General features: G+C 37.1%; 1 protein-coding gene and 1 pseudogene across 6 annotated transcripts in view; one reads left to right on the forward strand and one right to left on the reverse strand.

The window, feature by feature from the left end:
• The window catches only part of CCDC18 (coiled-coil domain containing 18), a 113,705-nt gene that overhangs the window by 7,839 nt on the left and 83,101 nt on the right, over positions 1-22,765 (forward strand). For 5 of the 6 annotated variants that reach the window (XM_050807024.1, XM_050807014.1, XM_050806994.1 and 2 more), the window contains exons 5-9: positions 3,794-3,900; positions 5,402-5,530; positions 14,048-14,144; positions 17,622-17,743; positions 19,542-19,833. In XM_050807024.1, coding sequence (XP_050662981.1) covers positions 3,794-3,900; positions 5,402-5,530; positions 14,048-14,144; positions 17,622-17,743; positions 19,542-19,833 — 747 coding nt within the window. Of the gene's footprint in view, positions 1-3,793; positions 3,901-5,401; positions 5,531-9,029; positions 9,122-14,047; positions 14,145-17,621; positions 17,744-19,541; positions 19,834-22,765 lie in introns of those variants that run through there. The other variant, XM_050807034.1, reaches the window with a different exon arrangement.
• LOC126964218 (60S ribosomal protein L36a-like) lies at positions 2,533-2,930 on the reverse strand (annotated as a pseudogene).

Raw genomic sequence — 22,765 nt, forward strand, 5'->3', positions numbered from 1 at the left:
TTCATATATGCCCATTATTGAGATTCTTTTGCAGAAATCAATCAATATATTCATAACTTACCTCTGGCAATGGTTGTACTTACTCTTCTGGAGCCTGGCAGCCTGCTCTTTCTGAGCTTTTTGCCCTCTACACCTGCTATCCAAGTGCCATCCTGGGACTTCTCTTTGGTGTTCTTCTAGGTTGAATCTACTGTTTCCTGAATTCTATTTTTTGTTATTTCCTAGTTTATTCTTTCTGTATTTGGAGCATATCTTCCAGTTACTTCCTTGCCTGTCTGAAAATGTCTTAATTTCTTCTTCACTCATGATTAAATTCCAGTTTGATAATTATGTAACGTTAGAATTTTTAGGACATTACTCCCTTGTATCCTCCAGTGCCACTTTGAAAAGTCTGTTGCCATTGTGAATTACTTCCCTTAGCATGTAATCTCTTTTTTTCCCATTTGTTTGTTTTTTACTTTATGGCAGATGGTAGTTTTTAGGACCTTCCCATTCCGGTGTTTTAAAACTGTACAACAATGTATCTTTCAATAGGCCTTTATTACTCATACTGGGTATTTGAGAACCCTTTTAGGCTGGAAACTTGTATCCTTTGGTTCTGGAAATTTTTCTGTTTCTTAATTTTTATTTTTAATTTTTGTGGGTACATAGTAGGCATATATATTTTTGGAGTACATTAGATTTTTTGATACAATTATGCAGCATAATAATCACATCATGGAGAATGGGATATCCATCCCCTCAGACATTTATCCTTTGTGTTATAAACAATCCAGTTATAGTCTTTTAGTTATTTTTAAATGTACAGTTAAATTATTATTATTGACTATAGTCACCCTGTTGTTCTATAAAATAGTAGTTCTTGTTCATTCTTTCTATTTCTTGTACCATTAACCATCCCCACCTCTTCCCACCCTGACAACTGCCCTTCCTGGCCTCTGGTAACCATTCTTCTGCTTTCTATGTCCATGAGTTCAATTGTTTTAATTTTTAGATCCCACAAATAAGTAAGAACATATGATATTTGTCTTTCTGTGCCTGACTTATTTTACTTAACATAATGATCTTTAGTTCCATCCATGTTGTTGCAAATGACTGATTCTCATTCTTCTTTATGGATGAATAGTACTCCATTGTGTAAGTACTACATTTTCTTTATCCATTCATTTGTGATGAACACTTAGGTTGCTTCTAAGTCTTGGCTCTTGAACAGTGCTGCAACAAACATGGAAGTGCAGATACCTTTTCAATATACTGATTTCCTTTCTTTTGGGTATATGCCCAGCAGTGGGATTTCTGGATATGGTAGCTGTATTTTTAGTTTTTTGAGGAACCTCCAAACGGTTCTCCATAATGGTTGTACTAATTTCCGTTCCCACCAACAGCATATGAAGATTCCCTTTTCTCCACATTCTTGCAAACATTTGTTATTACCTGTCTTTTGAATATAAGCCTTGTTTTGTTTTGAAACAAGGTCTTGCTCTGTCACCCAGGCTAAAGTGCAATGATGCAATCACAGCTCAGTGCCACCTTGACCTCCTGGGCTCAAGTGATCCTCCCACCGTAACCTCCCAGGTAACTGGGACTACAGGCATATGCCACCATGCCTGGCTAGTTTTTGTATTGTCTTTTTGTAGAGATGGAGTTTTGCCATGTTGCCCAGGCTGATTTTGAACTCCTGGACTCAAGCAATCTATCCATCTCCCAAAATGCTGGAATTACAGGATTGAGCCACAGTGCCTGGCCATGTGATTTTTATTTAGGAGGTATTCTCAACATTATTTTTTGCACTTCTATTGAATCTTTTATTTTGGCTGTCATACTTTTTTCAGTTTCTAAAGTTTTTTTTGTTCTGATTGTTTTGTATTTCATAACATACTAATGTATTCTCTCTTAGCACTCTGAAGATTTAATGATTTTTTTTCATGTTTGCTTTCCTTTCCTTTTTCTTTTGTTTAGGCCTCTGACTTTATGTTAGAAGCTTTTGGGCCGGGCGTGGTGGCTCATGCCTGCAATCTCAGCACTTTGGGAAGCCGAGGCGGGTGGATCACAAGGTTAAGAGATCGAGACCATCCTGGCCAACATGGTGAAACCCTGTCTCTACTAAAAAATACAAAAATTAGCTGGGCATAGTGGTGTGCACCTATAGTCCCACCTACTCGGGAGGCTGAGGCAGGAGAATTGCTTGAACTCAGAGGTGGAGGTTGCAGTGAGCTGATATTGCGCCACTGTGCTCCAGCCTGGTGACAGAGTGAGACTCCGTCTCAAAAAAAAAAAAAACAGAAGCTTTTTTTCAGATGTTAGTATTTTAGCTATTCATATTTAAGAGAAAGGCATTTAAATGCAGATTGGTGGTTTGTTGTCCAGTGGACTTTATTTCTGGGTGATGGTTAGGGAGGTGGTTCTTTTGTAGGGAAACACCTGCCAGCTCCCAAACAGTATCAGTATGAGATGTTTTTCTTTTCCTTTTTTTTTTTTTTTTAACATAAACTCAAGATTTTATTGTCTTCGTAATAAAACAAAAGATAACACTTAAAACTGGGTCACTTGGCTCTTTCTGCTCTTATCTCCTCCCAGTTCAGAATGCTTGCATCTTTTAGTAGTCAGCTTTCTCTTAGATCTGCAGCTGGGCTCAATGCACTCAAGCCTTAGCACAATCTTCTTTGTAGTTTCAGCCTTTTTCTGGAAAATCTACTTAGTCTGCCCACCATAACCACTCTGCTTCCTGTCATATCACTGCTTTCCCTGGGCATACAGAGAATCCTTGCCCTTCTTGTACTGTGTCACTTTCTGCGGTTGGTGCTTGCCACACTTCTTACAGAAAGTCCTGCAGGTTTTAGGAATGTTCACCATGTTTGTGGGAGTGCTATCAGCATGGAAAGAGATTTTTTTTTTTTTTTTTTTGAGCTGTTGAGTTTCTCCAGCAAAGAATCCTTTAGTTTCTCACCTGTGGGATAACCAAAAACGAAATAGAGTAGTAAGGTGGAGTTATCCGTTTTATATTAATTCCCTTGTTACAGCTGTACTTCATTCCTGCTCATTATTCTTAGTGTCCCACAGTCTCAAGCTTCTTCTGTTCAGTTTCTTCTGATAATAAACTTTCTGCCTCTTTCCTAGTATGCCAACACCTTGCTGTTGGTGTTCTGGGAGTGGGAAAAAGGATAACTGTTATTTGCAGATACTTTGAACTGTATCCCTGCTTTTTCATTGGGTCCTCACTTCTGTCCTCTACAGTACCTTGTGCCTTCATATTCTAAACTTCTTTTTCAGTGATAGTTATCTTATTGATACTTTCTTCCATACCATTTAGATTGTGAGTTCCCATCCTGCTATAGTAGTTGTACTCTCTTTATAATACAGATTGTAGGGTCATTATGCTTTTCTGTATTTAGATTCTTTCTAGTAAGCATGTATTCTATAATTAGGTCTTTAAATCATAAAAATTCAATAAATATTTTCTTTCATAATTGTTTATAGTTTGATGTTTTATATTTAATTTTCTAATTTATGTAAAATTAATCTTGCTAGATGCTTATCAGTAGAGATTCTGTTTTCTCCCCTAAATAACTCTTCAGTTATAAGTTGAAGGTAATGCCAGGAGCTTACATGCCACGGCTGGCTTGTGATGATATGCCCATGTAAATGTTGATCAAAGGAATAGATGGGAAGCTTTATATCTGAGCAATGATTTGGGAGCCCTGTTGAACCCCCTTATCTGACAGGAAAAAAACTAAGGGCCAAGTAGGTTAATTTATTTTCTGAAAGTACTATAAAAGTTGTTTTTATATTTTAGGTTTCCATGCTTGAATTTGCTCAACAGCAGGCAGCCAGTGTCCCAATCTTAGAAGAACAGATTATAAATTTGGAAGCAGAGGTTTCAGCTCAAGATAAAGTTTTGAGGTAAATATACTTTTTATAGCTCTCAAAGTTTTATTTGCTACTTTTACATTTTGTTATATCTTGTTAAATCTTGTTCCCCACACCCAATATATTTACATACCCTAATGGTGTTCACTTGTCTTAGAACTCGCTGAATCTATTTTTAGTCAATCATAACTCCTCTTGGCTGTAGGTTGCATGCAGTATATAGGGGTTAAAAAAGACTAAGGTGAGATGCCTATTTACATGCTTTTGTCAAATATGAATTAGTTCATTTCTTCACCTACATAGCAGTATATACTCAGTATTTCAAAGGGAGTTCAAGAAATAAAATGTAAAGGAGTCAGACACTTTTATTATTTTTACAGACAGGGTCTCACTCTGTCACCTAGGCTGGAGTGCAGTGGTGCAATATGGCTCACTGCAGCCTCAGCCTCCTGGGCTCAAATGATCCTTCTGCCTCAGCCTCCCAAGTAGTGGGACTACAGGCACACACCACTGTGCCCAGCTGAGCTTTTTATTTTTTATTTTGTAGAGATGGGGTCTCACTATGTTGGTCAGGCTGGTCTCAAACTCCTGGCCTCAAGCAGTCCTCCTGCTTCAGCCTCTCAAAGTGTTGGGATTATAGGCATGAGCTGTCATGCCTTGCCATCAGGCACTTTATAATTTATTCTCTTCTGCTTTGAATAAAATGGGAAATATATGCATATTAAATAACATATTACTCTGAGTGATTCTGAGAATATAGTTAAACGACCAGCAATAGTAGCATCACCTGGGAACTTGTTAGAAATGCAAATTCTCAGACCTTATCTCTGGCATACTGAACCAAGTTGGGAGGTGTTTCACAAGTTCTGCAAATGATTTGCTGCATGCTAAAGTTGTCTTTTATGTCCATCAGAGTTTTGTAATTTTCTTTGTAATACATATATTATTTTAAATTTATTTGTAGGTATTTTATATTTTTAGTAATTGTGAATTGTTCCTACTTTGTTCATTGCTAGTGTATGGGAAGGTTACTGACTTTTGTGTAATATAATTATTTTGTAATTGGTAGCTAATGGTATTATCAGCAAATAAAGAAAATTTTGTTTCTGACTCAAAGAGTAGGAAAAAGAAAAAAATTTTGTCTTTCCTTTTCAGCATTTATACTTCTTAATACCTTTTCATATTTGCTTTTTGCAGTGGGTAGAACTGTTAGTAAAGTTGTTGGATGTGGGATGATAACAGTCATCCTTATTTAGTTTCTGAACTATACAGGAATGCTTCTGGTATCTGACTATAAAATATGATGTGAGTTATTACTTCAGATATATTTATCATCTGGTGGAAGTATTCTTTTATTTTAAAAAAAACTCTTAATTAACAAGGGATGAATATACCTTTTTCTCTGTCTCTTTTTGTATATTGTTTTGCTTAACTCATTGATTTAAACAAATATAATTCCTAATATTAAATTATTCTTGCATACCTGGGATAATCTCTTTAGTAGTCTTAAAACAAAGTATCCTTTATTTTATAGAGAGGCAGAAAATAAGCTGGAACAGAGCCAGAAAATGGTAATTGAAAAGGAACAGAGTTTGCAGGAGTCCAAAGAGGAATGTATAAAATTAAAGGTGGACTTACTTGAACAAACCAAACAAGGAAAAAGGTATGTGTTTTTAAAGCAAATACATTTTTTTGAAAGGGAATAAAAGAATATATTACCTGTTTAAAATTCTAGTTAATTTTTGAAGTGAAAAAATTTCAGAGATTTGGCAATAGAATAACTTAATGTTCTTTTTATCTATTAATTTTTTGAAATTTTCCATTAAAATGTTTGTGTGTGGAATTTATGTTATTAGCATTCTGGATTGGGCTGAATTTCTACAAAACTGATAATGATTATCAGTGTAATGATACTTATATCTGAAATTAAGTTCTGTGGCCTATTTGAAATCAGTATACTGAGTTTAAAATACTAACAGGGAAAAAGCCTGTAAATTAATATTACCTCTAATAAAACTAAATAAAATGTTGAATGAACTCTTAAAAAGAAAATTTTGCCTCATAGAGAAAGAAACTCAATGCATGAGAATGTGTGGTTGGATCTTCCTTTAGAAATATATAAGTAGTACAAAAATATCTATTTTGTATAAATTATATCTGGAGATAAAGTCTTTTAAGTGTCTCTGTCCAAGGAACCATTAACTCTGAATGCCAGTTCACTTTTGAAGTGATAAAGATTTAAATTTTTTTAGTTTAAGCTAATAAGATTTTATAATGAAATAGGATTATAGCAGTTTTATACCGTATAAAGCCATAATCTGTACTAAGCAATATTACAAATATTAGTAGAAAATGCTTAGGTTTTGGAGTTAGTTAGAAAATTTTTAGATTTTACCTCTCATTGGCTTTGTTACCTTGGCCAAATGATATAACCTTTTGAAATCTCAGGTTTTTTTCATTCATTTCATTAAATAAAAACGATATTATCTTTATATGGATAGATATGAAGAGTAAATAAAAAAAGAAATATAAGGTACCTCTTAATAAATACTAATAATTCGTAACTATTATATAAACTTTGTGGTTACATATTCTAGAATTCACACTTTACTTACTCAGATAAGCTTTGCATATGGTTATTTAAAATAGTGAGATAATAATACATGAAGACCACATTCACAATATAGCTGCCAAGAAAAAATAAAGAGGAAGAGCTACTAGTTTCCTCTATAGAACTTAGATAAGAGATGATTTTCAGGGTATTGACTTTGTTGTTGTTGTTGTTTGAGGTGGAGTCTTACTCTGTCTTGCAGGCTGGAGTGCAGTGGTGTGATCTTGGCTCACTGCAGCCTCCGCCCCACGGGTTCAAGCAGTTCTCCTTTCTCAGCCTCCTGAGTAGCTGGGATTACAGGCATGCACTACCACACTCAGCTAATTCTTTTATTTTTAGTAAAGACAGGGTTTCACCATGTTGGTCAGGCTGGTCCCAAACTCCTGACCTCAAGTGATCCACCCTCCTCGGACTCCCAAAGTGCTGGAATTATAGGCCTGAGCCACTGCGCCCAGCTAAGTATTGACTTTGGCTTCACAAAGTGAGTAAGTGGGGACAGACACATTCTGGGCAGCATGTGCAAAGGTATAGACATATTAAAGAGTATCATTGCTGAAGAACTCTTAAGTAATTTTATGTTCTTATAAGTAAATAGGTGTAGTGGGAGATGAGACATGAAAGACACACTGGATCCAGACTGTAAATGACTTTGTGTGTTATACCAAAGGATTTGTATTTTAACCTGGGGAGCATAAATAGCCAATTGAGATTTTTAGGTAGAGGTATGATACGAAGACTCTTGGAGCTTTTTGAAGAACTAAAATGAATATTGACTTTCTGCTGTGGTCTGAATGTGTCCACCCAATTTTTTGTATTGGAAACTTAATGCCAATACAACACTGTTGGGAAGTGGAGCGTTTAGGAGGTACTTAGGTCACAAGGGCTCTGCTTTCATGAACGGATTAATGCCATTATAAGAGGGCTTGACAGAGGGAGTTTGTCCCTTTTTTCCTTTCTGTCATGTTAGAACATAGTGTTCCTCCTCCTTGGAGGATGTAGCATTTAAGGCACCATCTTGGAAGCAGAGAGATTAGGCCCTACCAACCTGCCAGTGCCTTGATTTTGGACTTGCCAGCCTCCAGAACTGTGAGAAATACATTTCTGTTTTTTATAAACGACCTAGACTATGATATTTGTCCAGCAGCACAAATAGACTGGCACATTCTGAGATTGAAAGATCAAAACCTTTGCAAGGACTATTTTTTGGGTGGAGAAGATTAATCATAATGGATTAAAAAGCCAGTGTAAAGGGAGAGATTGTTTAGCTTTATGCTGTTTGTAAGAGATTACCTAAAACATAAGGACACAGGAAAATTGAAAGCAGACGGGGTGCGGTGGCTAACCTAGCACTTTTTAATCCTAGCATGTAATCCTAGCACTTTGTGGGGCCGAGATGGGTGGATCACTTGAGCTTGTGAGTTCAGGACCAGCCCGGGCAACATGGCGAAACCCCATCTCTACAAAAAATATAAAAATTAGCCAGGTGTGGTGGCACAGGCCTGGAGTCCCAGCTATTCAGGAGGTTAAGGTAAAAGGGATTGCTTGAGCCTAGGAGGCAGAGATTACAGTGAGCCGAGATTATGTCACTGCACTCCAGCCTGTATGACAGAGTGAGACTCTGTCTCAAAAAAGAAAAAAAAAAGAATGGAAAGGAATGTTTCAAATACCCACCAAAGCAAAGTTGATATTACTGTATTAGGATCAGAATAGACTTCAATGCAATGAACATTACCAACATTAAAATGACTCATATAATGTTTAAGTGACGCTTAGCCAAGAAGATATAAAGACTCTAAACCAGCAAGCTATAAAGACTCTAAACTTATATGTATCTAATAATTTAGTCCCAAAATACATAAGAAAAATAACACAATTTCAGGGAGGAAAGAACAAATCTGTAGTCATATGGGGAAAATTCTTTATACATTTATCAGGAATTGTTAAGTAACAAAAAATTAAGACTTGAAGTGTTGAGTAAGACAATTAATATTCTTGATCTAATGGATGTGCATATGGAACCCTGTAGTCAACAGTTTGAAATTGACGTTCTTTCAAGCAGATGTAATCTGTTACCTCACTATGCCAGATAGCATGAATTTGAAAAAATTCCAAAAGATTGATGATGTGTGTATTGTTTTCTCCAACCACAGTTCAGTTAAGTTAGAATATAACTCCTTGAAATCCTGTATGTTTGGAAATGTAAAACCAGGCTTACTGGTGTTCACTGACTATTGAATAAATTAGAAAACCTTTAGAACTGAGTGATATAAAAAAAATTGTGCATCACTGCTTGCAGGCTGTACCTAAAGACACTCTTAGAGGAAAAAATTGAACCTTATATACATGTATTATATCATGACTGAAAATTAATGAACTAAAATAGCCAATTGTGTGGTCAGGAAAAGGAGGACATCAGAAGAAAGAATGAACACCAAAGAAAATAGAAGTAAGGAAATAATAAAGATAAGGATGAAGTGGATGAATAGAAAACAATGAAACAATATAAAGGATTACCAAAACCTAAATGTGGTTATTTTCACAATGAACAAGAAAATGGGCATCAGACAAGATTAATAAAGCAGAAAAGGCACAAGTGTTGGGATTGACAAGGGACTCCCAAACTACACATTTAGCTATAAATCGGTAAGCCATAAGAAATATGTAAGAAATAAGACCAATAACTGAATCATTTTAAGGATGATACATTTGAAAACTTAGACTAAATAAATTTCTTAGCAAAATATAATTTAACAAAACTAACTTTAAAATAAATGGAAAACCTGAAAAAAATATATATATATGTGTGTGTGTGTGTGTGTGCATCTATATATGTGTATACATATATATATGTGTGTCTGTATATATAGCTATTAGGGATATCAAATCAACAATTAAAAATCTGCCCACAAATAACTAAACTAGTCAAAACAATGACGACAAATGGAAACATCAGGCCCGCTATGGCCCACGATGGCTAAAATGGAAAAGACTCTCAAAAACAAGTTTTGGCGAGGATGTGGAATTGAAACTCTTCTGCATTTCTAATGGAAGTGTAAATTTGTAGAACCACTTTGGAAAACTGTCAGTAGCTGCTAAAGGTAAACATAAGCCTGCCTTAGGATCCACCATTCATTTCAACAAAACTTAGTCCCTATGTTAAAAGACATGTACAAGAATGTTAAAGTAATTTTATTCGTAATTGCTAAATGTTCATCAACAGTCTAATCGATAAATAAACTGTGGTATGTTCACATAATTAATTATACACGTAATTAATGTAAAAAGCAGCTACAACTATGTAACAACATGGGTTAATATCACACATACAATGCTCAGTAGAAGAAGCCACAATAGAATACTGTATAATTCCATAGCAAATCAAGGATAGGCAAAATTAACATATGTTGTTAAAAGTCCAAATGATGCTTACCTTTTTGGGGTAAAGAATACTCACTGGGAAGGTACACAGGGGAGCTGGAAGTGTTCTCTATTTGATTGGGATAGTAGTTAAGTAAGTATATACATTATTAAAACATTCACTCAATTAGGATTTCTGTACTTTACTCAATAAAAAATTAAAATCAAATAAGAAAAACTATAAGAAAAAATCTACAGAAGATACGTATAGTCTTAATTTTTTTTTGAGAGATATGGTATTGCTTTGTTACCCAGGCTGGAGTGCAATGCTGTGATCGTGGCTCACTGTAGCTCCCAACTCCTGGGCTCAAGCGATCCTCCCACCTCAGCCTCCCAGATAGTTAGGACTACAGGCTTGCCCCACCACACCTTACTAATTTTTTTTTTTTTTTTTTTTTGAGACGGAGTCTCGCTCTGTCGCCCAGGCTGGAGTGCAGTGGCACAATCTCGGCTCACTGCAAGCTCCACCTCCCGGGTTCACACCATTCTCTTGCCTCAGCCTCCCGTGTAGCTGGGACTACAGGCGCCCGCCACCGCACGCGGATAATTTTTTGTATTTTTAGTAGAGACGGGGTTTCACTGTGTTAGTCAGGATGGTCTCGATCTCCTGACCTTGTGATCCACCCGTCTCGGCCTCCCAAAGTGCTGGGATTACAGGCGTGAGCCACTGTGCCTGGCCCACACCTGACTAATTTTTAAATTTTTTTTAGGCATGGGGTCTCACTGTGTTGCCCAGGCTGGTCTTGAGCTCCTGGACTCAAGCGGTCCTCCTGCCTTGGCCTCCTAAAGTGCAAGTATTATAGGCATGAGCCACTGTGCCTGGCTTTAATGCATATTTTAGAATGTATTCGGGGTTTGTTTTAATCAGGTATGGTAAGATACAGACACATGACTGACATGAAGACTTACAGATTTCTGGAAGCAGGAGGCGCTCTATGCTGTTTTGGGATCCTTGGGGTGTTGCTTCACCAGCCAGAAACCTCTGTGGCCAGTGGCACCTTTGCCTGAGTTTTGCTCTGACCCACTGGGCTCATTCTGCCCACTCAGCTACCACCCTGGATCCCACACCTGTCAAGAGTGAGCTAGGTGCAGAATGACAAGGGGTGTGTGAACAACTGTAGGCACTGGCCACTATGCATAGCTAGGCACGCCGGCTGTGGTAGTGTGAGCAGCTCCAGGCGCCAGCTCCCTGTGAGGCTGTGGCTGGACCAGGCGTAGCATAAGCAGCTTCCATGGCTGACACCAGGGAACGTGGTGGTGCCGGAAGCTTGGAGACACCAGGAACCACAGAGCCCTAAAGAGGGTGTCACAGCCCTGGCTCGGGAAGCTCATAGGTCTGGGCTCTCCGAAGGGCTGCAGCTCTTCTCTCCTTCTCTTGCCTTTTCTTCTTGTTGCCTGCAACGTGGTGAACAAGGGGTGTGTTTCAGCCATTTGTGTTACAGCATTTTTAGCCCCACCATTCAGTGGGTCCTGAGTTCTTGTCCTGTGTCTGGGAAGAATGAGGTACGCAAACAAGTGGAGGGTAAGCAATACAAAGAGAAGCTTTGTTGAGCGACAGAATAGCTCAGAGGAGACCCGCAGTGGATAGCTCCTCTGAATGGCTACCCCCACCTCATTTGCATTCTGGTACATGTAGACATAGTAAATGCAGCAGTACCCGATGTTGATTTCCACCTTCACAGCTTCAGTTACCTGGCCCAAGGGGGACTTGCAGGTGCCAGCCCCAGGATGAGCATCTAGGCGCTGTTGTTGAGCATGAGGTAGCTGGCTGTGGCTGCTGCACTTTATGGACCCCCACCTGGAACTGTCTTATTTTATTTTATTTTTTTAGAGATAGGGTCTTGCTGTGTCACCCAGGCTAGAATGCAGCATTGCGATCATGGCTCACTGCAGCTTCAAATCCCTGCGCTCAAGGGATCCTCCTGCTTCAGCCTCTAGAGTAGCTGGGACCACAGGTGTGCACCACCACTCCCAGTTAACTTTTTGTAGAGATGATCTCACTGTGTTTACCAGACTGGTCTCTAACTTCTGGCTTTAAGCAATCCTCCTGGCTCAGCCTTCTAAAGTGTTTGGAATACAGGTGTGAACCACCATACCCAGCACATAAAAATTTTAGAGATGTTAAAAATGTGAAACCATGGTAAGACTATAGGTGGTTATTAAAGAAAAAAAACAAAACAAAACAGAAGCGAAAACAGGCTGGGCACAGTGACTCACTCCAGTAATGCAAGCACTCGAGGGGGCCAAAGTGGGAGTATTACTTGAGGCCAGGAATTCAAGACCAGCCCGGGCAAAATAGCAAGACACCCATCTCCACACACACAACAAAAAGTGAAAACAATGTGCCTCTCAGAATAGATGAACTGTGATATATACTATTTGTGGGTATAGGTTAACATGAATGTACAAAATAAAAAACACCCAAATCAGGATAGGGTGCCTCTCAGAATAGATGAACTGTGATATATACTATTTGTGGGTGTAGGTTAACATGAATGTACAAAATAAAAAACACCCAAATCAGGATAGGGTTACCTCTGTGGAAGAAGTCAGGGGAATGGGATTTGGACAGGACGCATAAGGACCTCAACTTTATTTGTGATGTTTTGTTTGTCTTCTGTAGCCTTTTCAGACAAAGAGTGAAGATTCATTAAAACATGATTGGAAGTACTTGGTAATATTTATCCACACTTTTGTGTGTGGCTGAAATATGTCATTACTTTTTACAAATTGGAAGCGAGGAAGAGTAGATAAGTGTAAAGTGGATAAGTCTGGCTTGAAAAGAAGGATGAGGCTGGGCGCGGTGGCTCAAGCCTGTAATCCCAGCACTTTGGGAGGCCGAGATGGGTGGATCACGAGGTCAGGAGATCGAGACCATCCTGGCTAACACGGTGAAATCCTGTCTCTACTAAAAAAAATACAAAAAACTAGCCGGGCGAGGTGGCGGGCGCCTGTAGTCCCAGCTACTCAGGAGGCTGAGGCAGGAGAATGGCATGAACCTGGGAGGCGGAGCTTGCATTGAGCCCAGATCGTGCCACTGCACTCCAGCCTGGGCAACAGAGCGAGACTCCGTCTCAAAAAAAAAAAAAAAAAAGAAAGAAAAGAAGGATGATAGAGGAAAGCACAATATGTGGGAAGGTTTTTGTTTGTTTAAGTGAGAAATACAGGTATCCTTTGCTCTGAACAGTACCTGTGCACATTCAGGAATTGATTATATTCCTACAGATTTTCAGAGAAATCCTTGGTTGTCCTTACTTTCCTTTATTTGAAACTTTGGAGTCAGATAGACATACTTAACCACATAGATTCAGGAAGTTAGGAATACTTTTACTTGAACTTTTTATACTTGTGGCAAAATAACCAACAGAGGGAATGAAAATACAGAAGCTAGAGTGCATTTCTGAAGGGTTAAGAGTTAAGATCCAGACTATAAATAGAGTAATTCATCCTGGATAAGAGGAGGGTCACTAACCTCACTTACATTAGAAAGAATATGATGGGAATAGGTTTAAATATTAAAATATTTTTAGGCGTCAGTGTGATATTGACCAAGTATTCTCAATGTATTGTGCCCCAAATTTTCATTTCATTACAAGAAGCGTAAGGAACTAAGAGATGAGGCAACAAGGTTAGGCTTAAATAGTGCTTGGTGGTGGTTATGTTTTTTGTTGTCTAGATTTTTATATCTGGTATCAATATAAGTTAACATTTTTTTAAATACTTGTTTGAAATTTATTTGACCTTTACAAAGGTCACAGAATTTACTGAGTATATTTAATATTCTAGACAATAGACTGATTTTGTAATTCCTAACCTTTGAAAATTTATCATCCAGCCTCAGGCTATTTTCCTAATCTGTCTTTTTCAGATAGGGGGAAAAAATTGCCAACACATAAGAATTTATATATATTTCAACATATATGTTTATAATTGTTTTGTGTTATATTTTATTTTTCATATTGATAGAGTGAGAAAGTTTTTGTAGTATGATCTACATTCTTCGTTTTATACTTTAAGCCTAATACTTCTTTTTAGTACAGAGAAATTTGTTTCTCTCCAATTATTCCTTATAATTAAAGATTACTTTGGAACTTAACTATTCAAATGCAGAGCATTCTTTACTTTTATTCATTATCTCTTTTTAAATTTTAGAGCTGAACGACAAAGGAATGAAGCACTGTACAATGCTGAAGAGCTGAGTAACGCTTTCCAACAATATAAAAAGAAAGTGGCTGAAAAACTGGAAAAGGTAAGAGGCAGTTGTGCAAATTCAGTGTTTTGTATTACTCTCTATATTCCAACAATAAAGGTAGGAATAATTAAAATATGTTTATGGTTGAGACAGAGAGTAATTTTTATGATCTTATAAAATCATTTAAATAAACAATTTGTAAATGTTAGTTAAGGATGATGTTTACCAACCCTTTTATTATCAGCAGAAACTTTTTTATCCAAAGAAGGAAAAGAGTAGAGAGAGGAGAAGGAACAAAATATAGAGAAGGATGGAATATGTGAACAGAGATTGGAGCTAGAGAAGTAGAAGAAAGAAATTCATTTTTATCACTTCAGTGAAAATGAAGACAGATTATGTAGCCTTCAACTGGTCTCTCTGAGTCTGCTACTCTGAGAGGGGCTGGCTTCTGCCTCTCAGAGGGAAGGTTCCTTGAACTGATTTGATGTAGAAATATAGTGAGTTTATTACATTCATTTATTATATTCATTTAGTATCTTTAAGTAATATCACACGGTAATGAAATGTGTGTGGAGGAACACCACAGTTGGATATTCAGATAATGAGCTCAAAAGAGAGGTCTGGTAAAGAGATACTAATATGGGAGCTTCCATCTTGAGATAACAGTGAAAGCAGAGGAAGTTTATGATTCTGTTCAAACAAAGGTAGAAAGGCAGAGGAAGGAATGTTTAGGTAGAACGGTAGAATGAGAAGATGGGTATTCATTTATTAAACAATTATGAAATTCCTTTTACATGCCAGGTACTGTGCTAGTCTCTGGGAGATTCGGTGATACATAACACATGATACCTACCCTAAAGAGCTCACTGTCTAGTAGATTGACAAGTATATAAACAAATAATTTAAGTATTTTGGAATACGAAGTATAATATAGAAATAAGAGGTAGGTGTAGTAGGGTGGGATGAAGGTGGCGGTGGTTAATAAACTCTGGTGGGCCCAAAGAAGGCTTCACAGAGTAGGCAATGCTTGAGCTGCTACGCTATCTCAAATATTGTGGTATATCATTGAATAGTGTTAAGCAGGGAAAATGATTCAAAATCTATGTTCTAGGAAGCTCACTCTGATGTCATGTGAAGATGCATTTGAGAGGTGAGAAACAAGTCAAGGAGACTTTAAAAGACAAGGCAAGAGATATTGAAGATGAAGGAGCTGAGTAGATAGCTGTGAGGGATGTTAAAGTTGGGGAATCAGTGGGATCTAGTGACCACTTGAATGCATTAGAAGCCGGCAGTATGAGAAAGAAGAATATAGGGTATTTTTAGGTTGCTGGTTTGAGTGACTGCTGGATGATTGCATCATGAATCAAAATAGACAATTCAGGAAAAAAAGTTTAATGAGTTCTATTTTGGAAATTATTATTCTGTAGAATAACCAGTTACAGGTTTCTAATAGGCTTTTGTATCTATAGGTCTGGATTTCGATATAGAAATCTGTACTAGGGCTGTAGTTTTGAGAATTGACAGTACTGAATTAAAGTGGTAGAAGCCTTGGACATTGACAGAGTTCATATAGAATGAGAACAAGAGGGAAGATACCCTGGGAGATAAAGAACAGGCAGATTAGCTTTTGAAAGATATCGATAAGTTATTTTAAAAAATTAGAGAATCAGGAAAGTATAATACGAAAAGTCAAGGCGATAGAACATTTTAAAAAGAAGGTGGTGATCTTCAGTGCCAGATGTTGCAAACTGGTCAAGAAGAATGAGGACTGAACCAGGTGTGGTGGCTTACGCCTGTAATTGCAGCTACTCAGGGGGCTGAGGTAGAAGGATTGCTTGAACTCAGGAGTTAGAGGCTGCATTAAGCCCTGATAATGTCACTGCACTCAGGCCTGAGTGAAAGAGCAAGACCCTGTCTGTAAAAAATCAGAAAAAAATTTTAGAAAGATGAGGAATGAGACAGGGCTCTTGGTTTTTATAATCAGGGAGTCTTTGGATACTTTGTAGAGAGCAACTTATTAAAATAGAAGGCACAACCTCTGAAATGGGAGAGATGGAAAGGGAGAGAGTAGAGGTAGCTAACAGACAATTCTTTACATATGATAGGTGAAGAGGAAGTAAGTGTGTGTGGCGGGTTGGGAAAGTCAGCGAATGGAAGGGAAGAAAGAAGCTAAGTTAAGGTGAAGAAGCTGTGGTAAAGCACCTAAGGGTACCCTGAACTTATTAGTAGGGGGAGATTGAAGATGCTAGAATTATAAGGAATAAAAGATGGCACAAGAGTCTGAACGATATGCAAGATGATAGTCCAAGAGCAGAAGTGAGATTCTTTTTTTTAATGAAATAGGACATTTCTTTTCTTTGTGGATAAAAAGAGAAAAAAGTTTTAGGTGGAAGGAAATTGAAGGATTTTGAATTAAATGTCTTTGGTCCCATAAGTTAAGATGTTGCTTAAGAAATTTTCATAGCGTAAGGAGGATAGGAGGGATTTTGGAAACTTGGGGTGAGTATTTCTCATAATATAGTTGCAATAAGGAAAGTCAAGAAATTCACTAAACTTTTGAGAGAATAAATAGAAAGAAAAGAGCAGTCAGGAATTATGAGTTAATAAAAGGAAGCAAAGAAAACAAGAGTGGCCAGAGTCAAGTGTAATATTGTCATGACAGCTACATGGTAAAATATTTTAGAGGAGAAGTTACCAACAATATTAAATACTGAGATCCAGGAGAAAGTCTGCAGTTGATTACAAAGTGGTCATTCCTTTGCAGTAAAACTGTGAATATCACTTGGCAGTGTAAAATATTAAGGTCTCACTAGGTATTGAAATCTTAAATGTGAATTAGTTAATAAGAAGGCGGTTTTGAGAGTCTTGGAGAGGGTGCTTGTGGGAAAGAAATATCTTAGAAGGGATTTTTAATAAGGTGATCAGTAAGGGGAGGTAGAAGACCTAGTAGGAGGAATATTCTTGGGGAGAAGAAGGACTTTATGGAGAAAAGAGAGAAGAATGTAAGAGACAGGTTTTTTTTTTTACACTTAGGATTATCAGTTGCAAACAATGCTCAGCAAAGCCCTATAGTTAAGTGGATGTAACAGGGTAACAAAGGAATTGGGGCAGATATACCCAATCTTCTCTCAACACTGTATCCTGGGTGCTTTTATCTGTTCTACATTTTGGGCTGTGGTTTCATTGGTAAATTTTGTGGTTAAAATTTCAAAAACAACTTCTCTGGAACATTTGCACTAAAATTAACCTTTAGTAACTCGTACACAGCAGCTCTAGATGAATTTTTGCTTTCAGTTGATGCAGTTGCCTATCTGTTACAGGTTTTCTGGACATGTAGTATCATCCTTTTCTCTGTCTTTTGTTACTGCCCAGGAACTTCACTTTGCTACTTTTCACTATGAGGCTGGGGACTTAAATGTATGAAATTCTTAGTTTACATTCCTGCTTATTTCTGAAATCACTACTTACATTTTTAGCTTGAAACACCTAAAACTTACAACCACATTAGTATGTCCACTTAAATTATTGTTTTAGGTTCAAGCTGAAGAAGAAATATTAGAGAGAAATCTAATTAACTGTGAAAAAGAAAATAAAAGGCTACAAGAAAAGTGTGGTCTATGTAAAAGTGAACTTGAAATTCTGAAAGAGAAATTAAGGTACAGTATTCTGTTGTAGAAAAAGGATTTTTGTGTGGAGATGGAAAAAACTGAAACATTTTTAAACAATATTTTATATGTTGTAATTATGGGCTTACATTATATAGAAGGATAGGCTTCATGACTGAAACTGTTTTCTAGCTATCGAGTTAGAATTAGAAATGAAGTAAAATGTGTTAATGCGAATATACTTGTAAATATGGAGAAGTTCTGATCAACATATTTGCTTTGCATATATTTAGGGAAAATTAATAGACATAATGTCATTGGTGTATGACCACATTAACTCGCTAGTAAAATGTGTATAATATCCAATGTTCTAATAAAAAGTGTTTTTCAAATCATAAAAAATTACCTAGTCCAAACTTCTCATTTTATAAGTAGAGAAACAGAAGCCCCGAGAGTAGCCAGAATTTACTGAAGGTCTTTGAAAGATCAAAGTCTTCTGACTCCTATACTCTCTCTTAGTATATCTTGTTGTCCTCTTAAAACTAACACCCATCAGCTTTCCGAGGTTAATTTTAATCAGTCTTTATCACTTCAAACTGTTAATTTTTTTTAAAAAAAGGGGGAGCAGGAAGCAATCAGAATAACTGGTTTGTCTAATTTTGCCGTACTTTCCTTAAGGTAGTCTGTTTAGTATTTTTGCCAAGGAGGAGGGAGTAAAGATGCTTTTTACTAGAGTATTTTCTAGAATTGATTATCGATTGCAAGATCTACTTTTAAGAAAGAAAAATGCTGCCAATTACACTATGATGCAATCCTTCATCACTTAAAATGTTTATACTTCATGAAAGAATTCTTGTATATTTAATTACGTATGATTTCTTAAGTTATGTTATTTTTATATTTTCCAAAAAAATGTTATTTTCATATTTCAAATATAAGTGAAATAAATTGGTTAAGATATTTTTAAAACTTCACATTTGGAGTCTGACCCTTCTAAAATGTCTAAGTTTTTCAACACAGTATCTCCCAGTGTGCCATTAAGAGTTGCTGATGCAGTATTTCTTAAAAGAATCCTTGTAAGGGCCGGGTGCGGTGGCTCTTGCCTGTAATCCCAGCACTTTGGGAGGCTGAGGCGGGCGGATCACGAGGTCAGGAGATCGAGACCATCCTGGCTAACACAGTGAAACCCCATCTCTACTGAAAAAAAAAAAAAATTAGCTGGGCGTGGTGGCGGGCGCCTGTAGTCCCAGCTACTCGGGAGGCTGAGGCAGGAGAATGGCATGAACCCAGGAGGCGGAGCTTGCAGTGAGCCAAGATTGCGCTACTGCACTCCAGCCTGGGCAATACAGTGAGATTCCATCTCAAAAAAAAAAAAAAATTCTTGTAAGAAGAGAAAGTCATTGATGCTGGGCTCTTAAGCTGATTGTACAATTATGTAGAGCCAGTTTACTTTTTCTCCTGTTTTAGGAATCCAAAACTTTGTTGATAATGCGAAATGCTATGTCAGCGATTTTGGAGTTAGATTTCCTGTCTTATATAATTAAACAGGGAGCAGAAATGCTTTCAAGATAGTAGGGCTGTCCTTCCCTGCCGTTTACTGTGAGACACTGGGAAAGTTATTTAACCTTTTTGTGCCTCAGTTACCTCATCTGTAAATAAGAAGTAATAATAGTGCTAACCACATAAAGTTGTGAGTGCCTGGCATGCAGAAAGTAGGTACTTAGTAAATGTGAGCAGGTATTATTTTAGAATTAAGCTTCAAAAAATTTTAAAAGTGAGATTAAATAAATGTGATTGAAAATGAATGCATATATATTTTATTTTCATTTTTATTCTCTTTTCTTCATAGGCAGTTAAAAGAAGAAAATAACAATGGAAAAGAAAAACTAAGGATCATGGCAGTGAAAAATTCAGAAGTCATGGCACAGCTAACTGAATCTAGACAAAGTATTTTGAAGCTAGAGAGTGAGTTAGAGAACAAAGACGAAATACTTAGAGACAAATTTTCTTTAATGAATGAAAACCGAGAATTAAAGGTCCGTGTTGCAGCACAGAATGAGCGACTAGATTTATGTCAACAAGAAATTGAAAGTTCAAGGGTAGAACTAAGAAGTATGGAAAAGATTATATCCCAGTTGCCAGTAAGTATGTGTGATTACGTAATGGAAAAGAAGAATTTTACTAAAGTGTTTTAGAAAAGACTGTCATTTTGTGGTTGCTTTATTAGCTTCTAATTTTTTTCTTTCCTCTTTAGTCTTGAATTTCTCTTCTATCTAATCTGTTTTTTTTCCTGCACTTAACCATTGTACACTTTTTCCCAGTTTCTCAGATGCCATATATTAGAATGGCACAGAATTTTTTTTAAGCAGCTTTATTGAAGTATCATTTACATACCATAAAATTTGCCTATTTTAAGTGTACTAATCTATGATTTTTAGTAAATTTGCAAGTTTTGTAACAATCACCACAATCCAGCTTTGAAACATGTCTATCATCCCCAAAAGGTATTTTGGACCCATTTATAATTAGGCCCTCTACTCCCTTCTACCCATAGGAAGACACTAATAGTTTTTGCATCTATAGATATCTTTTCTGGACATTTCACATAAATGAACTCATATAATATGTGCTCTTTTGCATCTGGTCTTTTGCATTCTTAATGTTTTTGAGAGTCATTCATGTTGTGATATCAGTATTTCATTTCTTTTTATTGCCAAATAGTATTTCATTATATAGATATGTTACATTTGATTTATCCATTCACTGGTTGATGGACATTTGGATTGTTTCCACTTTGGGATATTATGAATAATGCTTATATGAACATTTGCATACAAGTCTTTGGGCATGTTTTCATTTCTCTTGGGTAAATACCTAGGACTAGAATTGTTGGGTCATATGATGAATTTATTCCAAACTGTTTTCCAAAATGTCTACACTATTTTACATTCTCACCAGCAATGTATGAGGGTTCCTGTTTCTCTACTTCCTTGCCAACACTTGTTCTTGTCTTTTTTATTATTACCATCTTAGTGGATGTGAAGTGGTATTACACTGTGGTTTTAATTTACATTTCTTTTTTTTTTTTTAAGACAGACTCTTACTCTGTTGCCCAGGCTGGAGTGTAGTGGCATGATCTCAGCTTACTGCAACCTCTGGTTCCCAGGTTCAAGCAATTCTCCTGCCTCAGCCTCCTGAGTAGCCAGGACTACAGGCACATGGGACGGGGTTTCACCACATTGGTCAAGCTGGTCTCGAATGCGCCCACCTCGGCCTGACCTCATGATCTGCCCACCTTGGCCTCCCAAAGTGCTGGGATTACAAGCGTGAGCCACCATGCCTGGCCCTAATTTTCATTTTTTTAACAGCTCATGATGAGCAACTTTTCATTACAATGGCATAGAACTTTAATTTTTTTTTTTTTTGAGATGGTGTCTCGCTCTGTCGCCAGGCTGGAGTGCAGTGGTGAGATCTCGGCTCACTGCAACCTCCGCCTCCTGGGTTCAAGCTATTCGCCCGCCTCAGCCTCCCTAGTAGCTGGAATTACAGGCATGTGCCACCACGCCCAGCTAATTTTGTATTTTTAGTAGAGGCAGGGTTTCTGCACGTTGGTCAGCCTGGTCTTGAACTCCTGACCTCAGGTGATCTGCCTGCCTCGGCCTCCCAAAGTGCTGGGATTACAGGCTTGAGCCACCATGCCTGGCCTAAAATGTTTTTATAATAATGGTCTACCACCTTTTCTCTTTGAGTTATATTTGTGGCCATATATATAAGTGAGATTAAGAAGAAGGTAAGTAAACCTATTCAGGAATTTGTAATCAATAGGTGTAAAATGAAGGAAAGATCAGGGGAAACTATAGGTAAATATATTATGGTTGGTTTCACATATGAATGCATGGTAGACTAGACGGTAGACTTACCGATGTTAAACTATTATGAACTGTGGAATTATGAACCAAAAAAATCTTAGCAACTGTCTGATTCAATATCATTTTATTGGTGAAGAAACCTAGACCCAAGGAAGTAAATAAATTGCTCAACTGGTAAGTAGTAGAATTTAAACTAGAACATAAAATCTTAGCTCCTCTGTTGTATCTGCTTTCCCCAGATGCTATTTGCTTAATTTTTAATATACTATTTGCTTTTGAAATTAGAAAGTAATCATATACAGATAACAATTTTAAATTGCATTCTCATTTGTGTATCAAGAATTATTTCATATGTGGTCAGGCACAGTGGTTCATGCTTGTAATCCCAGCATTTTGGCAGGCCAAGGTAAGAGGAACTCTTGAAGCAAGAGTTCAAGACCAGCCTGGGCAATATAGCAAGACCCTGTCTCTACAAAAATACAAAAATTAGCTGGGCATGGTGGTGCATGCCTGTGGTCCCAGCTAGTCGAGAAGCTGAGGTAGGAGGATTGCTTGAGACCAGGAGTTCAAGGCTGCAGTGAGTTCTATGATCATAAGCTCCAGTCGGGGCGACAGAGTGAGATCATGTCTCTAAAAACAGAATTATTTGAGATATGATTCCGAATGTGGTAATGTATGCTTGATCATTTGTTTCTTGTAGTGCTAAGAATGATACGATTAGGAAATGTGATTTTTTTTTTCCCCACTTCCAGGAGGTGTGATTTGGTTATAGTTTGAAGGTAGAAGTCATTAAGTGCTTACCTTGCTCCTTTATAACTGTCTTTTAAAATTCTGTATTATCCAAACCAACAGAAAGGTGCATATGCTAGTGTAGCACCATATTTGTAAAATTTGGTACATGTATTGTCTTATCAACTCTATATTTTTTAGAATAAAATTTTATAGGTAAAGCTTCTTTGTGTACCTTGTCAGATCCCAATTCTCTTCCTCTCTCCTCAGAAATGGCAATTATTCTGAAATTCATGTGTATCCTTCTCATCCATGTTTTAAATACTGTCACGTATAGATGCATCTAGAAATATATATATGTTGCTTAGTGTTTTTATGAAAATACTGTTTGCCACTATAATTTGTTTTTCACTAATATTGTTATGAGATGTATCCATACTGATTTATGTGACTCAAGTTTATTTCTTTTAACTAT

Source organism: Macaca thibetana, chromosome 1 (genome assembly GCF_024542745.1).
Source record: "Macaca thibetana thibetana isolate TM-01 chromosome 1, ASM2454274v1, whole genome shotgun sequence".
NCBI lineage: Eukaryota > Metazoa > Chordata > Mammalia > Primates > Cercopithecidae > Macaca > Macaca thibetana.